Genomic DNA, 15,410 nt, shown 5'->3' with positions numbered 1-15,410 from the left:
AGGAATTCAAATTTAGCCATTTACAAAAAAAAGAAAGAAAAAATACTGTATATTTAATCATCTCAAAGAGAAAATAGGAACCATGTTCAATGGTGCATATGTTATGGTATTGTTAAATAAAAAACAAAGAATTATTTTTTCCAGGGGTGTTTGGATCCTTAAAATATTTTATAATTGATCGCCTGATATTGTCATGGTATAAATTTTGGTAACTAATAATTGAAGTAATAAAGTGTTATAAGGAATATTTGTATCATACTTATTAGCATGAAAAATAAAAAGAATATAAATAGGTAAGTATTTAATACTATTTAATAATTTAAGTTCTTTTACAAATAGGCATGTCTCCATTGTTATAATTATTATTAAAGTCAAAGTCAGACTCAATTTTTTATTACCACGAGTTCGAAAAACATCTGGGTAAGCTAAGAGAGTCATCCGAATAGACCGAACCAAAATGAGGGGTTGCGAATCCATATGAGCAAGGATGTTACATGCGTTATTTGTCCTTGTAAATGGGCAAGACTCATTTTATAAGCTAGTTTATCGTTCTTTACTTTTACCTAAAGTCACAGTCTAAAGTACCCTCGTCCGGACTACGATATATATTATTAACTAAAACCCTTCTTCTCCGCTGTCTGATGTCTTGCCGCGAGGGTTTTGAAAGAGGCAAGCTGAGGTCGCGAACCTAAGAATTTGCGTCTCATGCTTCGTTGGGGTTTATCTGCAAAAGCCATCTACGTTCGATTCTCGGCATTGCGATGGCTGGTTCTTCTCGAGTTCAAGTCAACAAGACCCACAAAACACGGTTCGCTTCGAAGTCATCTCGCAACATCCACAAAACTTCGCTCAAAGGTTTAAACTTCGCTCATTCATAGTTTCAATTTCACTATCAAATCTTCATTTTCTGTTTCAATTTAGACGATTTGATCTAATTTTATTCTCTCTTTTGATATGTATGTCGGTGACTTAGACAAGAGCAAGATCGCAAAATCAGAACGCAATGTTGGCAAGGGAGCTCGTGCTGCTCGAATGCAGCGTAATAAGATGGTAATTTTATTTTTAATTTGTATATATATATATGCATATCACGCCGGATAATTTGTAATTTTTACTCAGATAGATTTATTGGTGGAATTATTTATGGTGGCATGGTTGCATTTACGTAGATAAGGGAGCAGAAAAGGGCAGCTATTTTGAAAGAGAAAAGGGCTTCAGGCGGATCAACAAGTCCTCCTCGTGTTATTGTGAGTATTTTCGTATTCGAATTACCTGTTCAAATTCAGGGTCGGTAGGTAAAGTTAAAATCAATTAGTTAATGACGCAGGCATGATTATTCAAGAAAAATTAAATGCTTAACACGTTAAACAAATATAGACACTTAATGGGGCTGAAATATTATATCTGATGGGGCTACATAAAATTTTGGATATCTTCCAAATATTCTGGACGATGGTGTTGCTATGACCGATGTAATTCTTGAAATTCATTCAACTTACTGTTAGGGATGAAATATTCCCTACTCAGGCCCATCTGATGACAGGCCTATAAACAAGTCGGTTCCCTACTTAATATTTGCCCTTGGAATATAATAAATTTGGGCAGTTAACTTTGAACTGTTACTGAAGTTGTACTCTAAAGTCTTCAAGTCGGCTGATACTTCAACCATCCGATGCCAGTTAACTTCAACCATCATATCAAAAGGAAGCATGGCAAGTAGAGAGTATGGAAGCATAAGTGTTAAAATGAAGTGAACAAGTGTAAAGTGATGCTCAAGAACCCGAACTTTTGAGATTATAGGTAGCGTATAGTGGATATAACTGAGAAATAAATGCGAAATACAGTATCAAAATTCAAAATGTTGGATTCTTGTAGCCCAGCTCTCTCATCTTTGGCAGTAGTCTGAGATCCAATATATACAAGGTTTCTTGAAATTAGCTACTAGTGGATCTCAATTTATATCAACCTGTAAATGAGTTCCTCGCATGCTTAAATGTAGAAATATCAGTGTAGATTTGAAACTGGAACTGTTTCAGGAGTGCTAGATTGTACTTCTATATGGGCTGCAGTTTAACTGTAATTGATGCCCTATATTTATAAGAAGAGTGATAGTGCATGGTTCTACATGCTGTGCTGAAGTATCATTCAACAAATGATTCACCTGGAAAAAGTGACATGTTATATGTATTTGATGACCCCCTCCTGCATATGGTTTTATGTTTGAAGCTTATTATTTTCTATGTTCTCTTTTTCACGGGCTTTTACTGTTCTAACTTCTATTTATAATAGGTTCTATTCGGCCTTTCTGCTTCAGTGAACCTAATTTCACTTGAGGATGATCTTTTGGCGTTGTTATCAACGAAAGGAACTGAAGCTAGGTTTCCAACAGTCGCTTCTTCTGAGTATAAGTTGAGGGCAACGGTAAACTCCATACATATTCATAATATTAAAATACAATAATTTTCCTTTGAGATTGTTATGAATGTGGTGGAAGGATTTTTCTTTTCTCCTTTTCGTGGTTTGATGTAATTTTATCATCCTTTGTTGCTTTATTATTTTGAAACTATGAACATGTTAAATGGGAGTGTTCTGTTTATGTTAATCTGGAAGATGATATTTTTTACAGCATTCTACTCAGGTGCATTTCATTCTAGAATGCATTTTTATTTTCTTCTGGAAACGGGGGTGGGTATTAATGAATTTTGTAGTCAAGTTCCTTCTATGATCTTTGGAGGACTGGTCGCCATGGCCCAGACAAAAGTCAAAAGACTTCTAACTCATATTTCAATTATTCCTTGAACATTTCAATGACAGGGATACATGGTATTTCAGTCACAAGAATCTGTAATATTTTGTAATCCTATCTTGGTTTATGCTTCCTTGAAGACTTGTGGGTAGAATAGGCATAATGGTCAGCTTGATGTTAAGAAACTATTTTTTGATAATTGCAAGGATCAGTTGTATTAAGATGGGAAAAGGTGAAGGCAAGGAAAAAAGTATCTTTGAGATTCTTCTTGCCGGACTAGTTTAGATATAACAGGAACAGATTATGTATTATCATTGAGTATTGAGAATGATTTCTAAAAATTTACATTTTGCTGGAACTTCTTGTAGCCATTTCCTGCTTACCGTTGGTTTCTTATATACATTTGTTTTCTTGGAACTGTGATATCAGTCTAGGTCGTTATATGCATTTCTTTTGTTTGTCATGTTATAAACTGTTATTTGGTTTATAGAGAATCTTTTATCCTTTGTGAAACTTCAGAACTATCTAATCATCTTTGTGTGCAATAGGTACTAAAAGCACCTTATGGTGATCTGTCTTCATGTATGGAAATGGCCAAGGTAACTTATCTGTCTAGTACTTGTGCTATATTTGGTAGTTTTATTGGCTTGCGATATATATATATATATATATATATATTTTTTTTTCTTTCTAAGTTTTGGACTTCGAACATGTAGGTTGCAGATTTGATTGCTTTTGTAGCATCTGCAAACTCTTCATGTGAAGAAGAGAGTTCCGACTACTATATCGATGCATTTGCATCTCAGTGTCTTTCTGTTTTTAGAGCTCTTGGTTTACCAAGCACTGCTGTATTGATTCGTGTAAGTTCTATGTTGATGTGCTTTGTATGCATTTGGAGATTTCCATGGACAGAATTCTTATTTGTGTAAGAGTCCATAAACATAATTTCTTTGCTTTTAGGATCTTCCTAATGATCTGAAAGGAAGAAATGATTTGAAGAAGACATGTATTTCTAGCCTCACTGCTGAATTTCCTGAGGGTTGTAGGTTTTATCCTGCGGACACAAAGGATGACTTGCATAAGGTAATTGTCTTCAAACTTATGCATAAAATTTCGTTTACGATTTTTAGCATCAAGGATTTGATGTTATAATGAGATAAATCTCCACAATACTATTCTTTCTTTCCATGAGTTACATCCTGGCTTCAAATTGTAATACAATTTTAACTTTTATCATTTTTTTTTTTTTTTTTAAAGTTCATGTGGCTGTTTAAGGAGCAAAGGCTCACAGTTCCTCATTGGCGAAACCAGCGTCCCTACCTTATGGCTCAAGAGGTTCTATTCCCATTTCTGTCAAGTTCTAATATTAGATGAACGGTTATGAGGACTTCAGGCTACTTGGTTAAATTGTTTACTTGAAATAAGACATCCTTTCTAATGAAAACATCTCTCATTTTCATTTTCTGCTTCTCATCATTACCATGTCATTGTCTTAGTCCTATGATGGTTAGGATAATAAATATATTGTACTCTTGACATGATGATGTCACACTTTTGTTGGCAACAATTTCTTGATATTTTTGTATCATCCAATTCCTTCAAATTTTGAGAAATGATGTACATGCTGTGGATATTACTTTATTTGTTTTATATATTGTCCTCATTTTACTACTATTTGTGATTCTTGCGGAACATGTATAAATTTATTGTCAATTGGGAACGGAAAAAAAAGATTTGGGTGGGAGTTAGGGGGTTGATATATGGCAATTTCATGAAGCAGGGAGACATATAGTTCAACATATCTATTCTACTCCATATACACGAGGCTGGTTATGTGCCTATCCAAGGCAATATATTTTGTTGGTCATTGAACATTATGTTATCTTGACGGTCTCCAATCACATTGTTTTAGCATTCTGCTGTTTTTGTTGCGGCTTGCAGATAATTCAAACATTTCACCGTACTGGTAGAACATTATATATTTGATGCTCACATTACTAAATCATCTTAGATGCATTTTTCTCATTGTTTCTTTAGTTTACTTATTACGATTGCCTTTGGTTTCGGTAATCCCTGTTTTTATATTCTCTCATCAACATTTTCATTTCGATAATGCTTATTTAACAGGGATGCTTTTTTCCTTAAAAAAATGACTCAAGTATACTGATGTGTGTGTTTGTTAGTAAATATTCCTTGCTTTACTACTGTAGCAATTTCTTTTGTCTGTGTAATTGTGTTTTTTCCACTGTAACAATTTCTTTTGGGGGTGAGGGGGTTTGTGGCTGTATGTGTGTTTGGCCAATAGGTCCAATACTTGTTACAATCATTGTGGCCCTAAAATGTCACATGTCCTCTTAAAGCTTTGAAAGTTGAGCTCCCATTTTATTAAATGGTTGCTATCTTAGCCCTACATTAAGGCCACTTATATCAGTTTTAATTAGTTCATTAATACATTACAGGTTGATTTGGTAGCTGATGATTGCAATCAAGGGAAATGCACCCTTCGTCTCACTGGTTATTTACGTGCTCACTGTCTCTCTGTAAATCAGCTGGTAAATTATTCAGCCTTTGACATGCATTTTGTGGTTAAGTATTGTCTTGTGTTTTAATCTATTTTTTTTGGATCAGTTTCATGTTTCAGGTGCCGGGGACTTTCAGTTATGCAAGGTCGAACTTCTCAAAGATCCATGTCCTTTAACTGTGAGGAAAGGAGGGGATTTTATGGATTCAGATGAAGTACAAGATCTGCAGGTATTAGTTTATTCTTTACATTTCCTGTCTATGAAGAAACTATTTTGTTGATCATCACTTATTTACTCTATATACAATGCTCATTCTTTTTTTCTTTTTCTTTTTTTTCCTCTAACATTAGTTATTTTTTAGCTTTTTGTAAATTCCCAGGAAAAAAGCTTACAAGAATTTAGATACTAATTTTGACAGCGCTGAGCAAAGCTGTGTACTTGCTGTCAGCTCGAGTATTGTACAGTTGTTTACTTTTTGTTTTCTGTTTTTAGGTGATGTAGCGTAATGTATCTTGTATTGGTAGGTACACTTAGCTCATTAAAACTAGTAGAACGTTTGGGGTTTTATGTTATAAAAATAAGAAATATTAATTCCTTTAAAATATTAGCAAAATATTTCAATGATATACACTATGTCAGATGGTTGAAATTAGGGGTGCACATTTGGACTGACTAACTTGAGAATGGAATTAATCTGATCTTCATGGTTTGTTTTCATTCAGTGCTCCATTAAGTTGATCTAGTGCTGATTATCTATGCATCACCTTCTCCCTGTGATTGATTAATTATTGCAAGTTATAGGTAACAGGGATCGTATTGAATAATATAGCGACTTAGGATATTGATTTCTCTGGTAAATGCCTAGTTTTGGGATAATTTTACGAAACAGGTTACAAACCTGCCCTCTTTGCTTCCTAAGATATTTAGGGGAAAAGGGCCTCATAGGTGCTTGTTGACAGGGACGCACATTGTCAGTTAAAGAGTCATTGTGTTGCATTTTGGAAAGGTAGTTGTTTGGCATGTCCTTGTGACCATTGTTTCCAAACATCCAAACACTTCTATGCTTTCTAAATAGTCCGACATGCTTCTATCCCTATCTCCAAGTATTTGATTGAGCGATTCACTGAATGACTCTTTCTTACTACTGGAGTCCCCATCTCTTAAAGCCCTGTCAGACTTCTGATACACCCCTTGTTTACTGATTGAAGCAAGTCTTATGTGGTTTTCAACAAGCGAGAAAAGTCCTTCAAATCTCATTAGTAAAGCGCAAAGGCCCTGCAATCTTTTTACAGTGGGTAATGAGCATGAAAATGGATTTGCTAGTCTTGTCTGTGTATCTGATGTGGGTCCATTAACTTCTGCACACGTAGAAGACTGGTTAGTTCATCCACATACTGGAATAGAAAATTGCCCTTCACCTCTTCTATCATTCTATGTGACAGACAGGTTCTCACCCTATAAGTGGGTCATAACCCTGTTGTGCGTTGGTGAATTCCAACTCCTGTTACTCCTCAGTGTAGCAGTTGACTTGGAATTTTAACCTAGGCTGGCTTGGTTCTTGGTTTACAATTGGCCTGAATTAGACCAACTCATATGCACCTCTGTTGAAAATCTACTGCCCCCATGCTGACTCATGTCCAGTTTAAAAGCACCAAAAATTCTATAGTTAAGGTGTTTTATGCAGTAATGCATCTGAACAAAGTCCCAATGAATCTTCAATTAAAGTATCATGCTTGTAATTGCACTTTATATTGAACTCTTATCTGAGCATGTTTTGAAAGGTTTAATTAGTTAAAGTGTACTTAATATTTGAGCCCAATTGATCATTGATATGTTTTTGATAATGTTTCATATGGGAAATGTTAAATATGATTTTAGCTTATCAAAAAGGGGGGGAAAAAAAGAGCTCAATCGCAATGGTTATGTTATGGTACTAAGCGCGTTTTGGCCATTTAATACAAAATGGGGTGATACACGTGTAATTATCTTTACTTTTTACTTTTTCTTTTTCTTTTTTAAGGAAAAAATAATAATGCATTTTTCTTGTCATTTTTCTTTGGGTACTAACAACTTCATACTTTTTTATACTTGTAAAAAAAAAAAAAAATTACATTTTGTCTAAAAAGAAAACGTGATGTTTTGGATACCACTTTGGCTACAAAGTCAGGATATTCTCTCTTTAATTCTCTGTTTATGTAGCAATTTAATTTTGTGTTTCAGCATGTATTCATCCTACTGCTTAAAATGATGCAGGTCGTTCGTTCTGTAGACCCTGATCCTATGAAGCAAGAGCCTTTACTTGTTGAAAATGTTCCCGATCCTCTTGCAGGAGAACAGGTAGCTTGCAAAAATATATATTTAAATTCTCTGGCTTCCTAGCGGTGTAACCTTGTTTGTCTTACCAGATAATTTTCTGGTGCAGTCATGCCTTTATTCCATATGAATGGGGCTGGTCACACGAATTCTCTTCTCCTATTCTTTTTAATTACAAATCATATTTTTCTGATTACTTCATCCTAGTTGAGTTTTGGTCAGCTTATTTGTTTGTTACCTTCTATGCGAATTAAACTACCTTTTTTCAATAAAAAAAATAAACTTTTACTTTGGATTTCAGTTGTGAAGGGTTTGTATGCAATTGATTTATTCAAAACTTTTATTCACCTTACTTAGTTTCTCCATACTTACTTTGTTGTTGTAATATGTCATTATTTTTCTTTGAGGGTGTGTGCTTATTGTGCTTTTGGAACTTTTGCTATTTACAATATTGTTCTTTTTAATCAGACATGGCCAACTGAGGAGGAAATGGCTGAAGCTGATAGAAATGAAAAGGAGAAGCGAGTGAGAAGACGGATTCTTCCTCGGGGAACCTCTGAATACCAGGTCTTTGCTTCTTTATATTTGTTGTCCTCAATTGCCCATTCTTACTTCCTTTGAACTTCTCATATATGTTTCTTGATGTCTAGAAGGCTGGGTTGATATAATATGTATAGAAATTTAAATTTGCAGGCTGCTTGGATTGTCGATGACTCAGATGTAGACGATTCTAATAGCGATGATGATTCAGATGATGCAGATGATGGCATGGTGTTGGATGAAAAAGATAGTGGTTTCCCTGGCCAAGAGGGTAATGACAAATTGGACGTTGATGATGACCAGGCTTCACTGTCACTTAGTTTCAGAGACTCAGATGAAGAAACTGAAGTTGATTCAGTGATTATGGTGAGTATTATACGGGATACACTTAACTAGTAGTATAAATGTTGATGTGCAACTCTGCTTATCAAGATTGTTTATTATTAGATCATTGTCATCAAGATAAATCATAATTGGAAACATTAGTAGATATAAGATGTAAGTAGGTGTATGGAAAAGTCAGGCTACAATTGTAATCAACCCAGCGATCCTTCTTTTTCTGGATGAACAAATTTCGACTCAACAAAGATGTTGGGCAGGTCAATATTCTAAGAGCTAAGAGGGAACCGCAATATCACTTGCCATTGTGATCACAGGAGAATAAGAATTCCTATTGTTCTATGGAATTTTCAAAACTATGATTTGAAATGCAATGGAATACTTTCAAGCCCCTGTTGATTTGCAAATTGTATGACTGAGACATAACCATTCGGCCCACTTTTATTCTTTTGGACATTCAACATAAGGCTACATTTTGATAAACGAATGAATTTGAGTTAAAAAAAAAGGAATTAGTGTTTTCTGAAGTTGGATTCTAAAACTCAAGGGGATATTAGAATAAAGTATGAGAGACATCTTTTGATGCAATCATTGTGCTGTTTAAATCCTTAAGACATGGATTTATTCAAGTCTTCCACCTTATTGTTTGAAATTCATACATATGATACTCTCGAGTCATTGTTAAAACTAAAACTAGATTGATCAGTCTAAGTAAATGTCCTAATCCTTTTGAATGAGGAAATATATCTCCCTTCATTTGAAATCCTTCAATCTAAATGGTGTTCAACTGTTTGGGGCTCTAGTCCACCCTTGTCGCCTAGTCCAATATTAGTAGTACTGAAAAATTCAGTTCTAATCTGCTTTGCTGAAACCCTTTAGGTTTTCTGAATTGAAAATTCAGGTTTGACCTGAGATCCTTTCTTGGCCTTCCGTCAAGCATCAAGAAGTGAAGGATTGTATATATCATAAGGGATGCATAATTAAAGAATAAGCCCCAGTTTCTATTATTAAGTTACGTGTCTCTGTTACTGTTGTCAGGTATTGCCTTGATACTCTTGTTGTAGGCTTCCAGTGATGAGGATGGTTTTTGCATACTGTGTGGCACTTATCTAATCCGGTGCTTTTTAAGTTTCATTGCATAGAGAGAGAGAAGGGGTGGGGAGGTTGGATTATGAACTTGCATCTATCAAACTCAAAATTTTGAAGAGGCCTTGGTTACTCAATTGCATGTACAGTCCTGATTCTTATTGTTTCTGAAATAGAATATAGATCTTGTTGACAGAAAATGACAAGTTGTTGAACTTTGTAATTAATCCAAAACTAGATTGCTGCTACTTAACATTCTAATTTCATCACAACGTTTGATATTCAAGCACACTGCTGTTTCATTATTGCTGCTAATGCATATTGTTGTTTTTGCTGGTAAATTCTTGAGTAAGCTGTTTTTGCTTTTCCATGCTGTCAAAAGACATGCCGCCTTCTTTATATGCCACCATAAATTCTCATCTTGGATTCTAAAGGTTTAATTTGCTTTATCTTCCCTTGTAGGGAGGTGAGAGTTTGACAAAGGAGCAGATAGAAGATGACATTCAGAAAATCAAATCTGCACTTGCTCAAGATGAGGGTACTTCTCTTTGTTCAGATAAATAATTGTTGTTTTTGTGGAGCTGTTAGTAGTGTTAGTGTTCAATTTATAGCGTAAGAGGAAACTTGCCTTTTTTTACCTCCATCTTTACTTTGCATATGTTGATTTGAATTTAGAACCTTGATATTGAAGTCCGGCGTATTACCAGTTAAGTTTCTGGCTGAGTGGTACATCTGTTGTTTTGTGTGTTTATGTGAAACACTAAAAGTTAAATCGTGAAGAATATTTGTGGACTAGATCCATGATAAAATACTGATGCCCATTTTCTTTGTCCACACTTCATAAAAATGATTACTTATTAAGTGCCCAAACAGACAATGGCTATGATTGGACGTGGTTTTCTTTTCAGCCAGTGTCTACCTTCCAATTGTTGACCGAAGTGCCCTGCATATCATAGGTGAAGATTCCTACTCTATTTCTTATACGAGCAGCACTGAATGATTAGTGTGTCTCTGTTTCTTTTTCCCTTTTCTTCGTCAGTCCTTCCATTGTAGGGTTTAGTGCAGTAACCTTGTTGTTGTTAATCAGACCCAGCGGTTCAGGGTTTACAACGGGCCTGTTGTGTAGTTCATCTTGGGTTTGCATTTGTTTCTCATGGAACACATAACATCAGCTTAATTTTGCATGTGGATATTTTCCATGCGTCTCTCCCCTTTGCATTATGAATCTGTGTCTATTTGAAACCCCACTGTAATATTTACCCATAGGTCCTCAAACAAGAAACAAGAAAACAAAATTGCTTGAAATAAGTTAAGTTGTGTTTTTTTTATGGTGTGCATTCACAGGTCTGTTCTCACTTGAAGACTCTTAAGATTGCTTTTGAATTGTCGAATTTTATGTGATCTTTCATTCTTGAACTTTATGGGAGATGGTTGAGTGGCTGGATGTTTATTGTATGTTTCCTTTTGAGATTCTACTCTTGTCAGAATCTTGATTCTTGTGCCAGTATATTGTTTCAAGGTTCTTAGTAGTTACTTTGTTATATTTCAGAATACCCGGACGAGGTGGATACCCCGATAGATGTTCCTGCTCGAAAACGTTTTGCCAAATATAGAGGCCTCAAGTCCTTCAGAACCTCATCATGGGACCCTAAAGTAATTCTTATGATCATTACTGTTTGTGCTCTGTAAATTTTTTTCTTCTCAGTTTGGGAGCTATGGTCCTATGGAACATCCTGTTTATGAATTTCAGGAGTCCCTACCTCCAGATTATGCAAGGATTTTTGCCTTTGATAATTTCAAAAAAACTCAGAAACATGTCCTTGCAAAATCTCTAGATATGGAACAAGGGAGTGCAGATGACTGCATACCAGCAAACTCCTATGTAAGACTTCATATCAAGGGAGTGCCAATTGGTGTTGCTTCCAAATTATGTGTGCTTGCAAAGACAATGCCTGTAATTGCATGTGGCCTTCTGCAACATGAATCCAAAATATCTGTCCTTCACTTTAGGTACTATTTCTTTTAGTGTTCTATTATTATTTTTTTGTTTTTGTTTTTGTGATTTTATTTTAATTTTTTTTTTAGGATTTGGATTTTTTTTTTCTGTATTTTCTTCATTTTGTTATTCTTTTGCAGCATAAAGAAGCATGACACTTATACTGCTCCTATTAAAGCCAAAGAAGAACTAATATTTCATGTTGGTTTCCGTCAAATTGTCTGCAGGTAATATTTGTATATGCTACTGATAATAGCTTTTGTTATATATGTATATATATGTAGAAATATTTTCTTTTATTTATTATCCAAAAGTACTGAAGTAGTTTTGTTTGATGGCAGACCGATATTTTCTTCTGATAATATTAATTCAGATAAACACAAGATGGAGAGGTTTCTTCATGCAGGGCGATTTTCCATAGCTTCAATATATGGTCCAATTTCTTTTCCTCCTCTTCCTTTAGTTGTTCTGAAGAATGAAGGAGAAAGGTCCTCGCCAGCTGTTGCTGCTGTGGGCTCATTAAGAAGTATTGACCCGGATAAAATTATTCTGAAAAAAATTATTTTAACCGGGTAAGTGAGATTTATATATCGTGATCAAACCAAAGTAAAATAAAATAAACTTGAGTAAGATGAATCTATTTATGTGCTAATTTGGATTTAAATGTCTAATGGTTTATAACTAAACGATCTTTTGGGTATATCAAAAAGATCTGCATCAAATTAGAGTGGTTTAATGGTTAGTATTTATCAGTTTTGTGTTTTATTCCTTATTTTCTGTATATTTCGTGAGTGGCACTTTTTAAATGTTGGATTTTGGCCTTCCATATAAGGCGTGACCGACAATCATGCATGTGGTTAATTTTGGTATCTGCTAATCGAACTCCTTACATTTTTATGTGAAATCTGCATAGATAATTTATTTCCTCGTTTCTCTGCTAGAAAGTCCATGTAGGCTTATTTAATTAGTTTTTCACTTGTTTTACTTTTAATGATTGTTTAATAGATCTGGGTTCCTCTGGCCTTATTTCTGTAGTGTTGATGGCTCTTTTTGGTTTTCATTATTTGATCTAGTGTTTGAAATTCAGTTGTAAACTTGTAGCTACTACTTTAGTTTATAATCCAAGTTCTACTTTTCTGAACTCTACTCTAATAAGTTGCGGCATTGAAATACTTCTTCCACACACACACACACAGATATATATATATATATATATATATAGTAGTATATATTTTTATCTGATGCTCCTATTCTATTTGTAATTTATTTCGAACTTGAGAGTTTATTGGCATGAAAAAACAATTGTGGTTGAATATTTTGTTTTATTAAATTAATGTTTGCATGAAACTCTACAAATGTTGTTGTTAGATCCCTTATTAGTGTGATTAGTAGTACTTCTAGAAGCATTTTCATGATGAATGCTGCTACTGCTTTGAAGTAGGTTAGTGACTTCCATAAGGTTTTGCAGTAGCTTCACCTTTAATTGTACACGTGTGTGTGTGCGCTGAGTAAAGATATAACCTAGACATTTGTTAAATAGAGGTCACAGTGATAAGTCTTTTATTGAGTTGTGTTAATTTTTCCGTTAGATGGACTCTTTGTATTTTCAATTTTACTCAGATTTTTTGTCTTACCAAAAATAAAAAATTGTCAAACTTGTGGTGTCTTGAGAAGCACTTCATAAATCTAATGCATAGGATGAATGACATGGTCCAATATGCTTGTTTATAAGAAGTTCTTATTCTGTTTTGCTAAAACAAAGCACATATACTGCAGTTACCCACAAAGAGTATCAAAATTGAAAGCCTCAGTGAGATACATGTTTCATAATCCGGAGGATGTGAGATGGTTCAAGGTCAGAGAAGTCTATAGCCGATGCATTATCTTTCCTTTTTGTTTTACTAAAAATGTATCTTGTCAAATAATTACCAAGAGTTATCCTGATTGGGGTTTACTTATCTTGGTATTTCTTGTAGCCCGTGGAAGTGTTCACAAAACGTGGTCGGCGCGGTCGCATTAAGGAACCTGTTGGTATACATGGTATGTTGCTCACTAGACTTGAATCTTCTCGTAAATAAAATGGTGTGGATTTATGATCTTTCTCTCTCTCTTTTTTCTAACGTTCTGTTTCAAGAATATGATATCGTAGTGTCCTTACACTGTGTCTGTGGTTTTACATAGACATCCCTATGACTCAATGAGGGTACTTCCTTGAGAAAAATCTCTTTTAGATTTTTTGTACTGCCACCACCACTTAAAAATGTCTTGAAACATTCATTTCGATGCACTGTGAATACGTGTACAAATTGGTCATAATTAGTTGAGCGTGAGCAATGCAATCTTATTTGGACTTCTGACATGTAATCATGACCTTTTTTTTATGGTTGTTATTCCTTGGCTTTATCTTCTTTTGTTGATTGAGGTTGGGTTGCAGTTGGGGAACTAGTTTAGAAGAAGTGGTTGTATTCCAGCAAAAAGTAACGATATAGTTATGCTCAACGTATTGTGCTTTATTGATTATCTTTCATTATAATTAGTAAAAAGATGGAAAATGGTCGCCGGGATGTTCTATTGTCTTGAATACATATGACGATTTATTTGTGCTCAACTTATTGTGCTTCCATACCAATAGGCTCTAAGCCTAGATGGTATAAACTCTCCTCCCTCTTTGGGGAGGTTGAGTGTTCGAGCCCCGGTGGGGACAAAAATAGATAGTGGGTGAACTTAATGTGCTTGCTTCTATGATGATCTTTCATTATATTCATTAGTTAAAAGACTGCAAATGGTCCTCAAAATTTAGTTTAGTCGTGTTCATCCAATATGTATATTCTTCTTGTTCCTGAAATTTCCTATTTTGTGGTTGATAAAATTGCTTTGCTTTGAAGGTAACTTAATTTTCATTTTGTACCCTATTATCAGGGGCAATGAAGTGTATCTTAAATGGGGTCCTCCAACAGAACGACACCGTATGCATGAATTTGTATAAACGTGCATACCCCAAGTGGTCACAACACCGGTTCCCAATTGCCGACGCTTGATCAGAGGCTGCCGGGGCAAAAGAAAAGAGTGTGCCTTTGTCACCGATGGGAATGAAGCTTTGGTTCAGATTCACTTCAAATTTTGTGTTTGCTGGCATGTTACATGCAGCGACGAGTTCTTTAGCTTCCGTGGTTGCTGGAGAAGCAAAATTTTTGCCATTTTATTGGTTTCTCATTCGGCTATTATATTGGTTGGTGTTCGACGTGTAATCATGTAAAAAGTTTGGTACAAATGAGAATGAATTAGGGCATTTGTTTCCCTGAATTTGAGACAATATTTGACATATAAATATTCAATTTATGCCATATTAATTTTGAAGTAGGAGTTTGACTGTGCCAGAATGAATGTTGTGCTAGATTCTTTTGTTTGTGGATGTGCTTGTCACCTTGCTCACTATTGCACAAAACATAACAATTTGAGTGAGCAACTCAAATGAGGATATGAATAATATGAGGTAAACTTCTCATGAGCAAATTAGTTGTGTGAACTATGAAAATTTAAATGAATCATATAATTCATCTTTTATATTTAATCATTGGATTGAATATATGTAGAGCTCATGTTGACGGAGTTTTCTTGAAAGCATTACAGAAAGGAGGAGGGATGAAACAAGTCTAGTCATTTTACTTATTTTGGTAGGAAAAGCCATGGTAAAAATATTTTAATTTATATGTTTAATAGTATATATTATTAACATTATTTTGTATTTCAAACCTTGCTTGAATAGCTAACTTCAATTTTTTTTTTTTTTCTCTCTTTTTTCATTCTGGGATATATACAAAACAAATGTAAAGTTGAAATGAATTCTCAATGCATTCTAGGCCAAATT

At 34.6% G+C, this 15,410-nt stretch overlaps 1 protein-coding gene across 1 annotated transcript; it reads left to right on the top strand.

Moving 5' to 3' along the window:
* Nucleotides 1-623: 623 nt before the first annotated feature.
* Nucleotides 624-14,902, top strand: LOC132276897 (uncharacterized). The gene is made up of 21 exons (XM_059778537.1): nucleotides 624-855; nucleotides 974-1,050; nucleotides 1,170-1,247; nucleotides 2,290-2,421; nucleotides 3,295-3,345; nucleotides 3,463-3,606; nucleotides 3,707-3,829; nucleotides 4,004-4,081; nucleotides 5,206-5,298; nucleotides 5,375-5,497; nucleotides 7,522-7,605; nucleotides 8,050-8,148; nucleotides 8,275-8,487; nucleotides 10,009-10,084; nucleotides 11,096-11,199; nucleotides 11,297-11,556; nucleotides 11,683-11,769; nucleotides 11,884-12,114; nucleotides 13,319-13,397; nucleotides 13,519-13,582; nucleotides 14,462-14,902. Exons 1-21 carry the CDS (start codon nucleotides 762-764, stop codon nucleotides 14,578-14,580), a joined length of 2,409 nt encoding a protein of 802 aa, XP_059634520.1. The 5' UTR covers nucleotides 624-761; the 3' UTR covers nucleotides 14,581-14,902.
* Nucleotides 14,903-15,410: the final 508 nt, after the last annotated feature.

The sequence above is a fragment of the Cornus florida genome, unplaced genomic scaffold, assembly GCF_030987335.1.
Source record: "Cornus florida cultivar Cherokee Brave unplaced genomic scaffold, ASM3098733v1 CherokeeBrave_3.0.0_Hap2_Chr10, whole genome shotgun sequence".
Classification (NCBI taxonomy): domain Eukaryota; kingdom Viridiplantae; phylum Streptophyta; class Magnoliopsida; order Cornales; family Cornaceae; genus Cornus; species Cornus florida.
The sequence above is the reverse complement of the archived record's forward strand: the minus strand, read 5'-3'. Positions and strand labels throughout refer to the sequence as shown.

Excerpts from the sequence above, each read along its gene's own strand:
- LOC132276897 (XM_059778537.1), top strand. The coding sequence starts at position 762 with ATGGCTGGTTCTTCTCGAGTTCAAGTCAACAAGACCCACAAAACACGG. Across the intron at positions 11,557-11,682 it reads ATATCTGTCCTTCACTTTAG|CATAAAGAAGCATGACACTT; the intron begins GTACTATTTCTT and ends ATTCTTTTGCAG. Across the intron at positions 13,398-13,518 it reads AGGATGTGAGATGGTTCAAG|CCCGTGGAAGTGTTCACAAA; the intron begins GTCAGAGAAGTC and ends TATTTCTTGTAG.